Consider the following 18,405-nt stretch of genomic DNA (forward strand, 5'->3'; position numbering starts at 1 on the left):
GAAAGGAATTTCACTGATTTTTTTTTTTAAGTTGGTAAAAGTAATAATACTTTCTTACCCAAATTAAATATTTTAAGAGTGCATAAAAGATAAAGAGCCCTTGTATAAACTTAGTATACTTCATTAGGGTCACAGCTTTATATTACGCCATATTTTTGAAAAAGAGAAAGCTTAAGTACCATTATTGTAATAGCTCCATAACCATAGTAAAGTTGTAGTTCCTTTAGAAGGAAACCTATTTTGAATAAATATCTGAAAGTTCAGAGAGCCTAAATTTTCTACTGTAAGAGTGTGCCATTAGAGTGAATGAATACCAAGGGGATAAACCTAAGTCCTATGCATTAAAAAAAAAAAAATAGTAACATCAATAGAATCATCTGTGTCACTATAGCATGCATTCACATTCAAATATGAAAAATACCACACAGAAAACAGAAACATTTTAAAAAAAAGATTTAAGATCATAAATAGGTCATTGTTGTCACAACACATTTCAGAATTGAAAAAAACATTTTGGCTTTTTAGAAAATTTCTATCAATTCCCTCATCATTAAAAGGACTTGTACATTTTAAAATTTCCAGTCTCCTAAGGCACAATATTTTATCAGAATGCCAATATCACCACCTGCTGTAGCAGGAATAAGAGGCAAGGTATTAGCACTAAGAAAAACAGTAAATTTTATGGACAAACTCATCATTTAAAAAAAGGGGGCAAGAGACTAATGATCATTTTAGTTAAGAAGACCCACTGTTATATAGGGATCTGTATTTAAAAATTTTTTAATCAAAGTATTTTAACTTAAACAGACTTAATTCACCACAATCAACTCAGAATAGCATATGGGGCAAACATCAAGTGGAACCCTGATTAGAGGCCTAGTTTATTCCTAGTCTTCAGGTAGATCCGGAAAAGTAAGACTAGGTAAACCTAATACCTAGGTACATACTGTGAGGCTTCTGTTCCTTAATCAGATGGCCCATTCTAGCTACTCCCTACTGAGATATAGTGAGATACTATAATCAGATGCTTAAACTGTTTTCTTTATCCAAGAAGTTCTTTAAGATAAAAGTGTAAAAATTCCTCACTTTTTAGGTCTACCTTGCTTTATCCTCTGTGATACCAACTGAACTTTAAAGGTTTATATGTACAATATGGTGATTTAGTGTTACTTTTAAAAGAAAAACCCCCACAAAGTTAGTGATTGTCCACAGATGAAACATCAGATGAGGTTCATGACTGAAATCAATCATGGAGTGTTAGTCAATTGTAAACTCTGGAAAGTTAAGACTGGAAAATGTGCATATCAGACACATTAGAGTACAGGAGAAGAAGGGAAGCCTATTTGTCATTCCAATTCTGATAAGGTGCATGGTCTTCGAAACTCTTGTCCACGTTCATGGAGCCACTTATTGGATACTGTGAGAGAAAAAAAAATAATATTCTTTACTATCTAATTAGTTTAATGAACCTGCAGGAGCTATATCTGTATCAAAGTTTCTAAATGAGCTAAAAGTTCAAGACCAAGTAAGATGAAGGCAGATGAAGAGCTCCACTGAAAGTAGGAACACACATTTGAGAGTTTTTGTGCATTTCCTAAAGTTTCTGATGTTCGATGAAAGGCTTGAAATGAAACGCAATTGGAATTAAGATTAGGTACAGACAGAACATTATTTTTCCTGTTTGCAAAATACAATCTCTGATAGAGACATTTTAAAAATGAACACAAAGGCTCCACTCTCCAGGAACAACTCTACAACCAATCACTACTATTATGTGCTCATAATTAAGTTTCCTTGATTCTGAGATACTGCTTTACAACGTACATCAGATGGAATTGTCTACTCCTCCTATATCCTACAGACCAATCAGTGGCATCAACGTGTATAAAATATCTAAACTAGGACCCATAATTACCCTGTCACTTTTTCTTATATATCTCTTCAGCCTCTTTACTCTTCAACCCTTTCGCTGCTGCCTTAGTCCAGGCTTTCATCCTTGCCCACTTAGACAAGGGAAAAGAACTTTCTAAATGATCTCCCCTTCACTACTCTCTTTTAGTCCAGTGATTCTCAAGCATTATAATCATCAGGGGAGATTTTTAAAATCCTAATAATCAGGTGTCAGTCCTTAGTCCTGCTATGTCTGATATGGTAGCCACTAGACTAGACACGTGGCTACTAAGTACCTGAAATGTGGCTAGTAATACATATTGAAATGGATTTATATATTATTTAGCCTCTATTTAAAACCATCTGGTTCTATATCTTTTTAATGTGGCTGGTCATGCACTAGCATGACCTTGAATATCTCTTTAGCCTCATGAGTCCTGGTCCCTAACATTCCTGGAAAACATACTGCTCTAGCTTCAAGACCAAGTTTTAAAATTAAGCTTTAGAGCCCCAATATAATGAGTTACCATCTTCTGTTTACATCTCTGTATTAGTAATGCACTATACTATATTCTATTTATCCATTAGCATGTCTCAATCAGAATAACTGTAAACTTCTTGAGGGATAGATAGTGTCTTATTCAAGTGGGAATTCAAGTTAAAAACGGTCATCAGAATTCTGATCTTTGAAAGCAAATATTAAGATCAAAAACTGACTTGGCTGAATCCCTTTCAATGTTAGGAGTTCTCTTTTCTTTTTAAGATACAGACATTAATTTCAAAATAAGACTGAAATCTTAGAAGAGAATATAGGAAATATTTACCCCATTTGTTTCCAACCAGCACTGGACAGGCTGCATGCCGTGTACTATAATCTCCTTCTCCACTGGCAAACAGATTATACCAGAAAACAGCTGTACCCTATGGAGAATAATACAAAATTACCTCTACATAACATATCAGGTTATCATTTTTTGCAATAATTTAATTTTCCTGTGGAAGCATTATCTTCCTAATAAAATTCTAAAAATATGAGTAAATCATTTACAAAATTTTGGTGAGCATATGAAAATGCTAATAACACAAAGCTGCTTGACAAAAGAGTATTTGCCAAAACAAAGCTAACAAACCTTACAATAGCAAGATGGAGGGATAAACATCATATGGAACCCATTTCAGAAATGAAAACTTTTAAGTACTAATCCTTGGCTGTTCACTACTTCTAGATAATCATGGTAAATTGTGCCATAAAAATACTCAAAATTTTATCTAGTATACATAAGGACTACATTATCTCTATCTTTAAAAAATGTAATTCATTAATTAGGCCATGAAATAAAGGGTGCATCTCTTCCTTAGGGAAAAAACAGACTCACAAAATTAAAATAACAAAGGAATCAAGTTTACCTTTTTGGGCCAAACACTTGCTCCTACTTCAGGAAAAACAGTGGCTCCTCCTGCTGACACATCACTCATCTGTAAGAATTCCAGAAACGATTATCAGAAGCACTGGCATAATAAAGTTAAATGTGCCATTGTGAGGGAGAAAGGACACTGCAGAGAATATGAGAACATCTGGACTTCTACTTAACTTCTACTTAACATAGGTTTGTGCATGCTACTCAATTTTTTATAAAAACAAGATGCTGCTTAGGTTTATATACTTAAAAGAAGTAAAGAAATGATAGGAAGGGAGATATGGGTATCATTTATATTTTATAGCCAGATGTAAAAAGAGATTATTTAAAACCAATAAATCAAGTAATACAGGGGTATAATTATGCATTTATTGCACTTAGAATATCCTCTCCATGGGGGCAGGACTTCTCATTTGTTCACTGCTTAGCTTTAGTGTAGTTACAGTAGGTGTTCCTAGGTATTAGGTATTAGAATATGAAAACGCTAATTCAAAAGGATGTATGTACTCCTGTGTTTGCTGCAGCATTACTTTCAATAGCTAAATTATGGAAGCAACCCAAGTATCCATTAAAAGATGGACAGGGATGCCTGGGTGGGTCAGTGGTTGAGTGTCTGCCTTTGGCTCAGGTCATGATTCTGGTATTGAGTCCCACATTGGGGAGCCAATTCTCCCTCTGCCTATGTCTCTGAGTTGCTTATGAATAAATAAACAAGAAAGATGAATGGATAAAGATGTGGTATATATGCACAATGGAATATTATCCAGCCATAAAAAAGAATGCAATCTTGCCATTTGCAATGTGGACAGAAGTAGAGAGTTTTATGCTAAGTCAGAGAAAGATAAGAAAGAAACCAAGAAACAGAATTTTTAACTATAGAGAACAAACTGATGGTTACCAGAGGTGGGGGAGAGGAGATTAAGGAGGGCACTTGTGATAAGTACCGGGTAATATAAGGAAATGGTGAATCACTAAACTGTACACCTGAAACTAATATCACACTGTATGTTAAACTCCACTGGAATTAAGATCTAAAAAAAGTTTTTAAATGTAACCTAGAATAAAAACACAAATCTTCTAGATTGAGGAAGTACACGGACAAAATGAGACAAAGGAAACCTAGGCCATAAAGATTGTATCACAAAGTAAAACCAACTATGCTATATCCAAGAGTCACATCTAAAACAGGGACTTATAAACACTGAAAACAAAAATATTGCCAGGCAAATGTTATACCAAAGAAAACAGAGTTTGATCTTAATACCAGGCATTGTTTAAATAAAAATAAAAGCATTAAGTGGGATAAAGAAAAATATTTTACTATGATAAATACATCAATAGCAAAGAGTTATTAGCTCTTTAAGTAGTGAAAAAACTGACTTTGGAGAAATGAAAAAGTTGTGCTAAATGGCCCACTTGGCAATAGTATTTAAACAATGGGGGGTATGAATTACTAATCAAAATGCTACAGAATTAGAGGAGAACATAAAAATTGATAATCTAACATAATCGAATGGTCAAAGCTAATATTTACAGATAATAGACCAAATAATATAGCATCAATATTCATAAAAGTGAAAAAAAAACCGACTGAATGTCTTTTAAACATCACCTTTCTAATGAGAGAAATGCAAATTAAAGTTACCATAACTGCCAATTTAATAAGTAAAAAAGATGTACAGATCGAAGTCAGACAAACATCACACTTAAAGGCAGGATATATATTGGTACAATTATGGAGAGCTCACCTCTAGAAAGTATACAAGATTTCACTGTATGAATTTTATATAATGTATCAGCTTCTCTGGTCTTCTCTTTGAGTCGTTTTTATTACAGTACTTAAATCCTTTTTTTATGGGATCTTAAATCTTTTTGGAAACAGATGAAGTTGTAGGAGGGAGGGAGAATGATAAAGTAGGCTGGAAGGAGGGAGAGAGGATTGGAGGATAGAGGTTTTGTAAAAGACAGGGAAGGCAGAAGGGATCAATAAAGAGAGGAAAAGAGACAGCAGAGGTACACAGATTCTGGTAGGGTTTGAGAAAAATAAAAAGAGATGCCATTTTCATATCATTCAAATGGGGTAGGGGGTGGAAAGTGTGATGAAATAAGCAAAATTTAAGTCTAGATATAAAATACATCTTTTTAAGGTAACAAAAGTTACAACATTGTAGGAGATTATATTTTCCAAATACAATATATACCAATATGTCCTGTCCCACGTGTTCTTTTTCCTGTTACACTAATACTTTTTTTTTTAAGTATTTATTTATTCATGAGACACACACACACACACACAGGCAGAGACAGAGACAGAGGGAGAAGCAAGCTCCATGCAGAAAACCTGATGTGGGACTCGATCCTGGGGCTCCAGGATCATGCCCTGAGCCACCCATGCATCCCACACTAACACTCTTATCAAGTGGCAGGGTCTATGTCCCCTCCTCCTGAATCATGGCAGATCTTTGTAATTGCCTTGGTTAATAAAATGCAAGAGAAGTGACATTATTTGATTTCAGAGGATAGGTAATAAAAATACTATGCATTTCAGCCTTGCTTTTTGTGCGTATGAGCTCTTGTAATCCAGTCACCATGCTGGGAGGAAGCGCAGACCACATGCAGGTGTTCTGGGCCAAATCCAGTCTCAATCCCAGCCTTTAAAATGACCCCAGTGAGTCATCATCTGACCACAGATGCATTAAAGATCCAGAGCAAGAATCAGGAGTGAAGCCCACTCAACCTCACAACTATGATAAATTATTGTGCTCAAAGTTTAAATTGTTTAAATACTTAAAAACATATAGGAAAAATAAAAAAATATCATATATTGTTTTGAAACTTCAATAAATAATGTGAATATGTTTATTCATAATGGGGCTTCCAGGGTGCTATAATATGCTCTCAATCTGGCTGCTGCTTACACCAGATGTGTTCACTTTGTGAAAATTTATCAAGTTATAGTACTTATGATTTGTATACTTTTCTGATTTATATCAACAAAACTTTCAAAGTTTGTTAAAATGAGTGCAAATATATACAGAGATGCCTATGTACACATATTAACAGTCTATACTCCAAAATATCAGTAATGATCGTCTCCAAGTAGAGACTGTTAGTAATTTTAGCATTAAGGTTTTCATATTACAATTTTAAGAAGTTACAAATGCAAAAATCCCCTCTATTTACTCAGTTGTAAAAACTTTATGTTAAATAAGAGCTAAGGAAAACATCTGAACACATCAAAATAAATGTCATGTAATAAAATCTCAACTTACAAAAATTTTAGCTGTAACTTACATAAAACAACCATGTAGCAATTCTGTTTCCTGTCCCCAGCTCTTTGAAAGCATCTGGTTCATCTTTCTGTGAATGAAACACAACAAATTCAATGGTATAAAATTCAGTAATGCAAATACCTAGTGGCAAATAAACACCAGTAATATGCTAAAGGATATGCCAAAAACAATCCTAAAAAGTTCAGATAGTATGTACTGCACACTGTATAGCAGGCACTCAAATACTTGGATGTCAATTCAGCTTGTACATGAATACTTTTGATAAGACCATTGCAGGGGAAAAAAACCCAGATTTATTAGCCTAAATAATGAAAACCAGTATCTACTATCCACAGATTAATAAAATTAATGCCTATAGCTTCACTTCCAAACCAAACAAAACAGAACAAGACATGACAGCCTCTTAGCTACATTCATGAACTCTATTCTCTGTGAGTAAAAAATTTACCTTGAGATTTACTTTGAACTCATGATCCATTCAAATGTTTACTGCTACTATGCTTGTCATTCTTTTGGACAGTCAGCACTTTAATCTGGCTGGAGAATTCACATCTGGCTATTTAAATCTAAATTAAAATACAATACAGTCTCTTGGCAGTTATCCCAGAAAAATGAAAATGGATTTTTCACACAGAAATTTACACACATCTTTATTTGTGATAGCCCTAAACTGAAAACTACCCTAACATCCTTCAAAGGATGATTAAACAAATTGAGGTGCATCCATACCATGAAATAATACTTAGCAATAAAAAGAAAGACTATTGATACATTCTGAAAGAACATGAACCTCAAAGGAATTATGCTCAGTGAAAAGAGAAGATCTCAAAAGAATACATACTGCATTTAACAGTTATATAATGTTTGTGAAATGACAATTATAGAGAACAGGTTAGTTTGGTGGTTACCAGCAGTTAGGCATGGGAAGCAGAAGGGTATATGCAGCTACAGAGCATACTATAAAGGAGTCTGGCAGTGATGGTGCAACTTAACTGTGGTGGTAGTTTCACAAAGCTACACATGTAATAAAATTGAATAGGCACACACATAAATTAGTGTAAATATAACTGGTGAAAATATGAATAAACTTGGTGGCTTGTTTCATTGCCTCTTAGGTTTTTTGTTTGTTTTTTGTTAAGATTTGACAGAGAATGAGAGAGTGCGCGCAAGTAGAGGGAGGGACTGAGGGAGAGGGAGAAGCAAGACTCCCTGCTGAGCAGGGAGCCCAACAGGGGGCTCAATCCCAGGACCCTGAGATCATGCATGACCTGAGCTGAAGGCAGACGCTTAACCAACTAAGCCACCCAGGCACCCCTCATTCTTCATTTTGATAGTGTGCCATGATAATGCAAGATGTTAATGTTGGGGGAGGCTGAAGGAAGGGTTCATGAGACCTCCCTGTACATTTCTTTGCAACTTCCTAGGAATTTGTAATTATTTCAAAATAAAAAACTAAGAAAAAATTTAGTTGCACTAATGGCAGGGCTTGAATTGTATGCTTTCACATCATCTAAGACTCAGACATTTTTCAATAATTGAAAATAGAAGGGAAAGAAACTAAAAATATACACTTTGCTGGCCTACATAGAAAAAGATTCTAGGATTTTGGTATTTAGGCTGGTCAAAGCCTATATATAACACAATATAGGCTGTGTTTTCTTTCAAAAGAATATACCATTATTTTACAATGGTAGTAGATCAAGAAGGTTATTAAAATACCTGAGACAGTTCTTAGAATTGATGTAATTATGATAAAGCTTAATTAATTGAGATTTAGTAATATATAATTTATAACTTGGTAAAGGACAGCTTTTTAGCAAACTGCTTTAATATTATTTATTTTCCAGTGTCTCTCTCTCTACATCTTTTTTCTCTTCCTGTCTCTGTGTATTCTTTTAATTCAGATTTATCAGCTAATTTGCTAATTCACTTCAACTGTCTCTGTTTTAAATTACCCACCAAACTTTATCTTATTTTTTTCTTAAAGATTTTATTTATTTATTCATGAGAGATACAGAGAGAGGCAGAGACAAAGGCAGAGAGAGAAACAGACTCCCTGTAGGGAGCCTGATGCAGAACTCGATCTCAGGACCCCAGGATCACGCCCTGAGCTGAAGGCAGATGCTTTAACCACTGAGCCACCGAGGTGCCCCTATCCATCAAACTTTAGATTTCAACAATTACTTTTTTCTATCTAGAGCTTGTTTTACAAATGTTAAGTCATTTTGAAAGTTTATTAATTTTTATTCTCTAATTTTAAAGAGTTATTTTATATTCTGTATCTGATAATTCAAGTACCTAACATCCTGGGGGGCATCTAAATTGCTTGGTTACTTCAGTTTCACCAATGGCGTTTTATCATCAGTTAGTAATTTCTTTTTTAAGGAGTTCATATTTGACTGACTTTAATCTTTAGAATTCCTGAGGTGCTAGAATGAGGATGCCTGTTTTCAACGAGGACAAGAGTTTTTTTCTGCCAAGGATAGGTACCAAGGAGCACTATCTAACTGGAAAACTTTAACTTCTCCTCTTCTAGGGTAGTGAAAATTCAAATCCAAGGTTAATGTGGGAGCAGGCATATGCTTTCAAACTCCCGGAAGAGTCTCTCATACACATTACATCCCCACCAAGTTGATGACAAGCAACTCTCATTAAGACTCCTGACTCAGAGCAGATTATTTTCGATGCTATTCTCTCTTTGAAGGCGTAACCCTTTTGGAGATTCAGGTTTTATATGTGTGTCTCTCAGGTTCAGTAGCCTGCACAGTGGTAGGTCCTCTCACAGAGCAGTCAGTCCTCAAAGCTCTAGATTCCCGGAAGCACAAGCCTTTAGCTTCAGCTTTTTTGCACCACCACCCTGCCTTCACTCTAATTTTAGTTTCTAGGTTTTCTTTGTTCATTTTGCCTCTGGGAACTGCCTTTACTTCCCTCCAGGCTCAGCAATGCATTTAAAAGTATCGTATTTTTTTTTTTTTTACTGTGTCTAGGGTTTTTTTTTATTTTACTGCTAAAAAGGTTTTATAGGGTATCATCTATTCCACTGTGCTTCCAAAAATTTGCAAACAGGCTATATATTTTTAATACTAAAAGAACAGAATTAACATGTCACGCCTGAGTTTCAGTAGAACTCCTATATTCTTTTTTTGTTGTTACTTACCCGTGCAAAATCAAAGTGGGGTTCATACTGTCCTCCAACTCCATAATTGGCTACCTGAAGGAGAGGAACAAAGCATGCATCAAAAAAGAAAAATCAAGAGTACTATTCAAAAAATACATAAGTCCTATTTTGTCATGGTGATCTACTCCTAGAGAAATTAAAGGCAAAGCAGTTTAAATCAATGATAGTTCTTAAGGAACCAAGGATAAAAAACTAAGGATAGCTACTATACTATGTTTTAGAACGTTAGTTAATATGCTTTTCTTTAGCAAATGTTTGGGTACGTGTTTTCCTCTAATACATGACTTAAATCTGACCTAGAATTTTATTTATTTTTTTAAGAGTTTATTTATTTATTTATGAGAGACACACGGAGAGAGAGAGAGAGTGACAGGCAGAGACACAGGCAGAGGGAGAAGCAGGCTCCATGCAGGCAGCCTGATGTGGAACTCGATCCCAGGTCTCCAGGATCAGACCCTGGGCTGAAGGCAGCACTAAACTGCTGAGCCACCCGGGGCTGCCCCTGAGCTAGAATTTTAAAATTAAAATGTTTAGAATTAAAATTTCCCAGAATTAGCGTTTTGAGATTTCTATTATCAGTTACTAAACACTTTTCTTTGGAATTTAAATCACGACTCGTGTTTTCCAAATTCTCAAATGCTGGGAAACTCCTAAATCTATTTTTTTAAGGTTTTATTTATTTATTCATGAGAGACAGAGAGAGAGAGACACAGGCAGAGGGAGAAGCAGGCTCCATGAGGGGAGCCCAATATGGGACTCGATCCTGGATCCCGGGATTACGCCCTGAGCCGAAGGCAGATGCTCAACCGCTGAGCCACCCAGGCGTCCCCCAATCTATTTTAATAAAATCTCCTACATATTTTTTTACCCTACAGTAAAAAAGGAAGTTAACACGAAACTTAATTATTCCTGATGGCCCTAACAATTTCAATTGGTAATGACAGTGTCCCAGTGTGAAGCAGTAAAATAAGAAAAGTATCTGGTCTGACTGTAAATTCTAGCTTTCTTAGTTATAATATATGTAACTTTTCAATATCATCTGTTTTCTTATTTGTAAACTAAGGAGAATAATACCTTCCTTAACTCCTTCCTTGCATCCCAATATGACAAAATAAAAGGAGAATGTAATTTAAACAGCACTGCTGATGAAATGAAAGGAGAACATAATTAAAAGAGTATTGCCCACAGCAAAGTCCCAAGTCCTATGTAAATTATTAGTACTCTAGATATTTGACTCCTTATGTTGTAGACATGTTGAGTTGAATCAGCCTAGTTAAGTAGAACTTTATCAAATAGGCTTAAAGATTCTGTGAAGATGAGAATAAACACAGATCAGGAAAAATAAGATATATATTTAGTAATATAATAAATACCAAGGAAGTTGTAGATTACCATGGAATAAATGGCAACTTCATTAAGCAAATTTAAATATAGGCAATCCTGCTTTGCACAGTTCCAAAATGCACAAATCTAATAGTTTAGTCAATCATTAACATCAGACCACCAACAACGTTAAGTTTAAAATTCAGTTACCACAACATAGTAACTGTAATTACATAAAGCACTATTGTCACTGCTAGTGCTTTAGTCCACAAATTACCATGTAAATAACAGCTGCACATCATGATCAAATACCAATCACTTCTTTCAAAGTCTATCACTGCATATCTGTTATTCAGTTTACACAAAGACAGCAAAGTATGTAGTTGGGTTGCCTCCTATCAATGAAAACCCATGTGATATTTTATAAAAATGGATAGCTGGAAGAGGAACTGGTTAACAAAGATAACATACAGCATAGAAATGGAAAGTAATGATACTTTAAGTACAATTCAAATCAAACCTAAATGGAGATACAGAAAAAACTGACAAGGGGAATGCTTCTACTTGTGCTGTTCAAGAAACTCTACATACAGTTCCAGAGGAACTGTGAAGGCAAACTTATTAACATAAGGAAAGTGACTGTGATGGAAAGAATAAAGATGTTTTGAAGGAAGTGACATTGGAAAAAAATCTTCATAGTAAAAAACAAACCTTATTATGTATCCTCAAGGATATTTGAAAGCACGAAAGATAAAATGTTGAAAGCTCACCCAAACCTAGATATATGACAATTTGCAAAGGCAGAGAAAACATGCTTACTCTGTATCATTTCACAACAAGAAGAAGGAATGTTTATTTTTGATAAGTGTTTACAAAGAAATAAAGCACTTTAATTCTCAATATTCATAATATTTTAAATTACCAAGACAATTCAATAAGAATAGTTTTTTTAACAGATGATGCTGACACAACTGGATAGTCAGATGAAAAAAATGAAGCTAAGACCTCTGCCTCCTACCATATATAAAATCTGACTCAAAATGGATCAAAGATCTGAATGTACAAGATAACTATAAAACTGTTAGGGAGGGATCCCTGAGTGGCGCAGCGGTTTGGCGCCTGCCTTTGGCCCAGGGCGCGATCCTGGATATCCGGGATCGAATCCCATGTCGGGCTCCCAGTGCATAGAGCCTGCTTCTCCCTCTGCCTGTGTCTCTGCCTCTCTCTCTCTCACTGTGTGCCTATCATAAATAAATAAAAGTTTAAAAAAAAAAAAACTGTTAGGGAAAAACACAGGTGTAAATCTTTGTGACCATGCATTAGGCCATGGTTTCTTAGACATCTAAAGCACAAAGCAACCAAGAACTTCTGCGAAAGATGTCAGAATAGGAGGATCCTAGGCTCACCTTGTCCCGTGAGTACATCTAGATAACACCAAAATCAGTGTAAATAACCCGGAAATGACCCGAAGACTGAAGGAACACACTCTCCACAGCTAAATGTAGAGGCCACACTGAAGATGGCAGGATAAGCTGAGACATGGTTGGGAGCCAAACGCTGTGGGTCTGCCTGTGGGAGGGAGGGATGCAGTGGAGAGGGAAGAGGAACAGACCTTCACATTAGGTGCCCCAGGCAGGGACATGCATGGCTATATGCATATGATGAAACTCTAACATCTGGCTTTGAAAACTAGAGGGTTCTGGTTTCTCAAGTTCTCACAATCAGTGGGGCTTAACACCTAGAACTTTAAAAATCAGTAAGCTCAGCTCTGGGAGAGCTGGAGGGCTAGAAGAAACTGAATCCAGTGCAAAAAGAGCCCAGCTGAGATACAATATGGAAGAGGCAGTCTGAAAAATGCCTGGGGTATATAGGAAGGTAATTTATTTACTATTCTCAGAGCATATGCTGGAGGGACAGGGATTTGAGGGAGACTTCTCGAAGAACAAAAGAGCTAGAAGGTGCCATTTCCTTCCCCTGTCTCAACCTAGAAACACAGATACCTGTGGGAACCAAGGCAGCAGAACATTCTCCTGCTAAAAGTGAGAGCCCTGCCCCAACATTCTTCTACAGACACATCACTTCCATCCTAGGCAACTTCAGATCCCCTCCCGCAGCACAGCTGCATGCATCTTAGAGTACACCTCCCCCTTTCCTGAGCTTTTCTATGGACCCATCATTCCATTCCAACCTGGGCAGGAGTTTTCCCAGGGGCTGTAGGCTCCCTCCTGCAGCAAACCAGTGCAGATCCTGCTAGCACCATGATCTCCAGCCCTCTCCAAAACACTCTTAGAGTCCACCTGGCTAATTAATGCCACAAGCCTAGCAGTGTGCAAGTAGCCCTGACACAGGCCTCTACCACTCCAAAATGACTTCCGCCCTGGGGAGAGGTGAAGATAAATACACTAGTTAAACTGCAGTCCAGCAGTGGGCTGGGGGCAGACATTGGTCTGCCTGTAGCTCCCGCCCACCAACAAAAACTTCTCAGGGCACAACACAGGGAAAACACCCTGCAGTTTGGTTCACTACATCTTTGGCAAATATCTGATCTGACTCAGCTTAAGCCCAAGGTGGTTCCAGACTGGCTCACTAACAACACAAGGACCTAAACCTGCCCACAATAGGGAAAGAGAGCCATTGCAGATGACTGGACTAAAGGCAAAAGTGGCTCAGCCACAACAGTAGGGTACATGCAACACATATAGGAGAAACCCCTGAACACTGGGTTTTGGTGAACAGGGGACATTGTGCTGCAGGGCCCCACAGGACCTCTTCTTCATAAAGCCACTGCTTTCAAGAATAGGAGACATAGCTGACTTACCTGACAGAAACAGAGTTAGACAAAATAAGGGGACAGAGGAGTATGTCCCAAAATGAAAAAACAGGACAAAAAAATCACAAGAGACCTAAGTGAAACTGAGGTAAGTAATATACCTGATTGAGAATTTAAAGTAATAGTCATAAAGCTACTCATGGGACTTGAGAACAAAATGAAGGACCTCAATGATACCCTCAACAATGAGATAGAAAACAAAAAAGACGGGGAGCCCAGGTGGCTCAGCAGTTTAGTGCCACCTTCAGCCCAGGGCATGATCCTGGAGTCCTGTGATCGAGTCCCAGGTCAGGCTTCCTGCGTGGAGCCTGCTTTTCCCTCTGCCTGTGTGTCTGCTCCCCTGCTCCCATATGTGTCTTTCATGAATAAATAAATAAAATCTTAAAACAAAACAAAAAAGAACCAGAGATTGGACAATTCACTAACTGAAGTTAAAAATACACTAAAGGGAATAAATAGAACACAGGAGGTAGAAGAACAGACCAGCCACCTGGAGGACAGAGTAACGGAAAGCAATCAAGCTGTACAGGAAAAAGAAAAAAATTAATGAAAATAGACTAAGGGAACTCAGTGACACCATCAAACATGGTAACATTTGGATTATATAGTTTCTAGAAGGGAAAAAGAAAAGGAAGCAGAAAATTTGAAGAAATAATAGCTGAAAAGTTTCTAAATCTGGGGAAAGAAACAGAAATCTACCTCTAGGAGGTAGAGATAGCCCCCAACTAAATCAACAGGGAGGTCCAAACCAAGACATAGAGTAATGAAAAAGGGCAGAAAGCAGTGATAAAGACACAATTTAAAAAGCAGTAAAAGAAAAGAATTACATAAAAAGGAAACCCCACGGGGATCCCTGGGTGGCTCAGTGGTTTAGCAACTGCCTTCAGCCCAGGGCATGATCCTGGAGTCCTGGGATCAAGTCCCACATTGGGCTCCCTGCATGGAGCCTGCTTCTCCCTCTGCCTGTGTCTCTGCCTCTCTCTCGCTGTGTCTCTCATGAATAAATAAAAAATCTTTTTAAAAAAATGAAAGTGAAGGGAAGGAAAAAGCATTAATCATGCAAGTGGAAGTGAAAAGAAAGCCAAATAGCAATACTTATATTGGACAAAACGCATTTTAAAACCAAGATTATAACAAGAGACAAAGAAGGACACTATATAATCATAAAGTGGACAATCCAACAGTAAGATATAACAATTGTAAATATTTATGCACCCAACATGGGATCACCAAATACATAAAGCAGGTAATAACAACATAAGGAAATAATTGATAATAATAGTCAGAGACTTTAATACTCATAATGGATCGAGTGTTACAAAAATGGATTGATCAAACAAAAAATCAGCAAGAAGAGAGTAGTTTTGGATGACACACTGGACCAGATGGATCTAACAGAAACTGAAATGGAAAGATATTTCATGGCCATGTATTGGAAGAACAAATACTGTTAAAATGTCCATGCTGCCCAAAGCAATCTATAGATTTAATTTGCTCCCTATCAAAATAACAGCATTTTTTATAGAACCAGAACAAAGAATATGAAAATTTGTATAGAACCACAAGAGATGTCCAATAGCCAAAGCAGTCTTGAAAAAGAACTGTAGGTATCACAATCCCAGATATGAAAATACACTACAAAGCTGTAGTAATTGAAACAGTATGGTATTGGCACAAAAACAGACACATAGATCAATGGAACAGGACAGAAAACCCATAAATAAACCCATGATTATATGATTGATAACCTTTGACAAAGGAAGAATATGCGATGGGAAAGATAGTCTCTTTAACAAATAGTGTTGGGAAAATTGGACAGCAACATGCAAAAGCATGAAACTGAACCACTTGCTTATACCATACATAAACATAAACTTGAAATGGATTAAAGACCCAATGTGATACCTGAAACCATAAAAATCCTAGCAAAGAGCACAGGCAGTACAGTAATTTCTCTAACATTGGCTATATCAACTTACACAACTCAACACTCAAAATATAAATAATCAATTAAAAAATAGGCATAAGACATAAACAGACATTTCTCCAAAGATGACATACAGATGGTCAACAGACACATGAAAATATGTTCAACATTTCAACATCACTCATCATCAGGGAAATGTAAATCAAAACCACAATGAGACATCAGCTCACTCACACCAGTCAGAATGGCTAAAATAAAAAAATGCAAGAAACAACAGGTGTTGGTGAGGTTGTGGAGAAAAAGAGACCCTTGTGCACTGTTGGTGGGAATGCAAACTGACACAGCCACTGTGGAAAACAGTATGGAAGTTCCTCAAAAAATTAGAAATAGAATTACCATATGATCCAGTAATTCCAGAACAGAAAAACACTAATTCAAATAGATATATGCACCCTTATATTTATTGCAGCATTATTTACAACAGCCAAATTTTAGAAGCAACTCAAGTGTTCATTGACCGGTGAATGGATAAAATTATCATATATAAACACAATGGAATATTACTCGGCCACAAAAAAATGAAATCTAGCCATCTGCAAAAACATGGATAGATCCAGATAGTATAATGCTCAGTGAAATAAGTTAGAGAAATATAAATACCATATGATTTCATTCATGTGGAGTTTTTTAAAGATTTTATTTATTCATTCATGAGAGACACACAGAGGCAGAGACATAGGCAGAGGGAAAGCAGGTTCCCTGTGGGGAGCCCGATGTGGGACTCCATCTGGGATCATGCCCTGAGCCAAAGGCAGATGCTCAACCACTGAGTCATCTCCAGGTGTCCTTCATATGTGGAGTTTAAGAAACAAAACAAATGTACAAAGAAAAAAAGAGACAAACCAAAAAAACAGACTCAACTATAGAGAGCATTCTGATGGTTACTAGACAGGAGGGAAATAGAGTAGAATGGGTGAAATACATGATAGGGATTAAGAGTACACTTATGATGAGCACTGTAATGCACAAAATTGCTGAATCACTATATTGCACTTTCTGAGACTAATATAAAACTGTATGTTAACTATTATGGAATTTAGTAAAAAAGTACAAGCAACTAAAAAAAACTCCAAAAACAAAAAAACAAAAAAGACCTATCAGACTTCATCAAAATTAAAAATTCTGTGCCAAAGGTTATCATCAAGAAAATGAAAGATGACCTACAGAATGGGAGAAAATATTTGCAAACCACATATCTGATAATGGTCCTGTATCCAGAATGTAAAAAGAACACTTACAATTCAACAAAAACCCAAAAACTCAATGAAGAAATAGTCAAAGAATGTAAACAAAAATTTTCTCAAAAAAATAAAGATGCTCAACATCATTAGCCATCAGGGAAATAGAAATGAAAACTGTAATGAGAAAAAAAACAGACAAGAACAAGTGTTGACAAGAATGTGAAGAAATTGTAATCCTCATACTGCCAATGGAATTAGAAAATTGTGCAGTCATTTTGGAAAATAGTTTAGCGATTCCTCATATGTTGAACTGAAGTTATTACATGACTCATCAAGTCTATATGTAGATATATACCCATGGATTTTAAATGTTTGTACAAAAACTTGTACACAAATGTTCACAGCAGCATTAGTCATTATAGTCAAAAAGTGCAAACAACCCAAATATCCTTCACCTGACATGAAGTGTAGTACATCCAAAAAATGGAATATTATTCAGCATGAAAAAGAATAAAATATACTGATATATTGAAAACATTACATTAAGTGATAAAAATCAGACATAATAAAAAGAAATCAGACATAATAGGCCACATATTATTCGATTGATATGAAATATCTAGAAAAGGCAAATTCATAAATAGAAAGGAGATGAGAAATTGCCCAGAGCATTAGGGAGAGGGAATGGAGAGTGACTGCTTAAAGTTTCTGAAGTGATGAAATATTCTTGCAATTAGATCGTGGTGATGGCTCCATAACCATGTGCATATAATAAAACCAAGGTAAATCTTATGGTATGTGAATTATAACTCAATAGAACAGAGAGAAAAACACATTAAAAAATAAGAACTGCCCCGATTACCTAACAGAATTATAGTTAAGAATGACAAAAAATTATAGTGTACTTAATAAATATTAATGTTCCATATTGTTCATTTCCCTATAAATTTATACTTAACAGTAAGTTTTTAACATTTTGTAAAAGAATTTCAGAGATCACAGACAAATCTTAATTTTTCCCAGTGATTATTAAGATCAGTTTGCATGATTTCAGCTTGCATATTCACTTTTGGGGTCCCAAACTCTCCTGCAATACCTTACAGTGCCTGTACAATGTTAAGAACTCTCATCTGAAGCATGTTTTGAAAAAGTATAAAGAAATAATGTGATAGCATATAATTTAAGGATAATGTCAATACCTACCTGTAATTCCTCTGCTGTGGAAACATCCAGTCCTGTTAAATCTTGTATTCTCATATTAATTCGAGACACCACAGGGTTTTCATAGCCAGAGAGCCAAGCACT

At 36.1% G+C, this 18,405-nt stretch overlaps 1 protein-coding gene across 4 annotated transcripts in view; it reads right to left on the reverse strand.

Moving 5' to 3' along the window:
• Nucleotides 1-437: 437 nt before the first annotated feature.
• Nucleotides 438-18,405, reverse strand: part of P4HA1 (prolyl 4-hydroxylase subunit alpha 1) — a 76,739-nt gene continuing 58,771 nt past the window's right edge. For 3 of the 4 annotated variants that reach the window (XM_049109049.1, XM_049109048.1, XM_049109047.1), the window contains 6 exons: nt 18,300-18,403; nt 9,759-9,808; nt 6,603-6,668; nt 3,298-3,366; nt 2,715-2,811; nt 438-1,417 (listed from right to left, as the gene is read on the reverse strand). In XM_049109049.1, coding sequence (XP_048965006.1) covers nt 1,347-1,417; nt 2,715-2,811; nt 3,298-3,366; nt 6,603-6,668; nt 9,759-9,808; nt 18,300-18,403 — 457 coding nt within the window. In that variant the 3' untranslated portion in view covers nt 438-1,346. Of the gene's footprint in view, nt 1,418-2,714; nt 2,812-3,297; nt 3,367-6,602; nt 6,669-7,090; nt 7,168-9,758; nt 9,809-18,299; nt 18,404-18,405 lie in introns of those variants that run through there. The other variant, XM_049109050.1, reaches the window with a different exon arrangement.

Source organism: Canis lupus, chromosome 4 (genome assembly GCF_003254725.2).
Source record: "Canis lupus dingo isolate Sandy chromosome 4, ASM325472v2, whole genome shotgun sequence".
NCBI classification, from domain to species: Eukaryota; Metazoa; Chordata; class Mammalia; order Carnivora; family Canidae; genus Canis; species Canis lupus.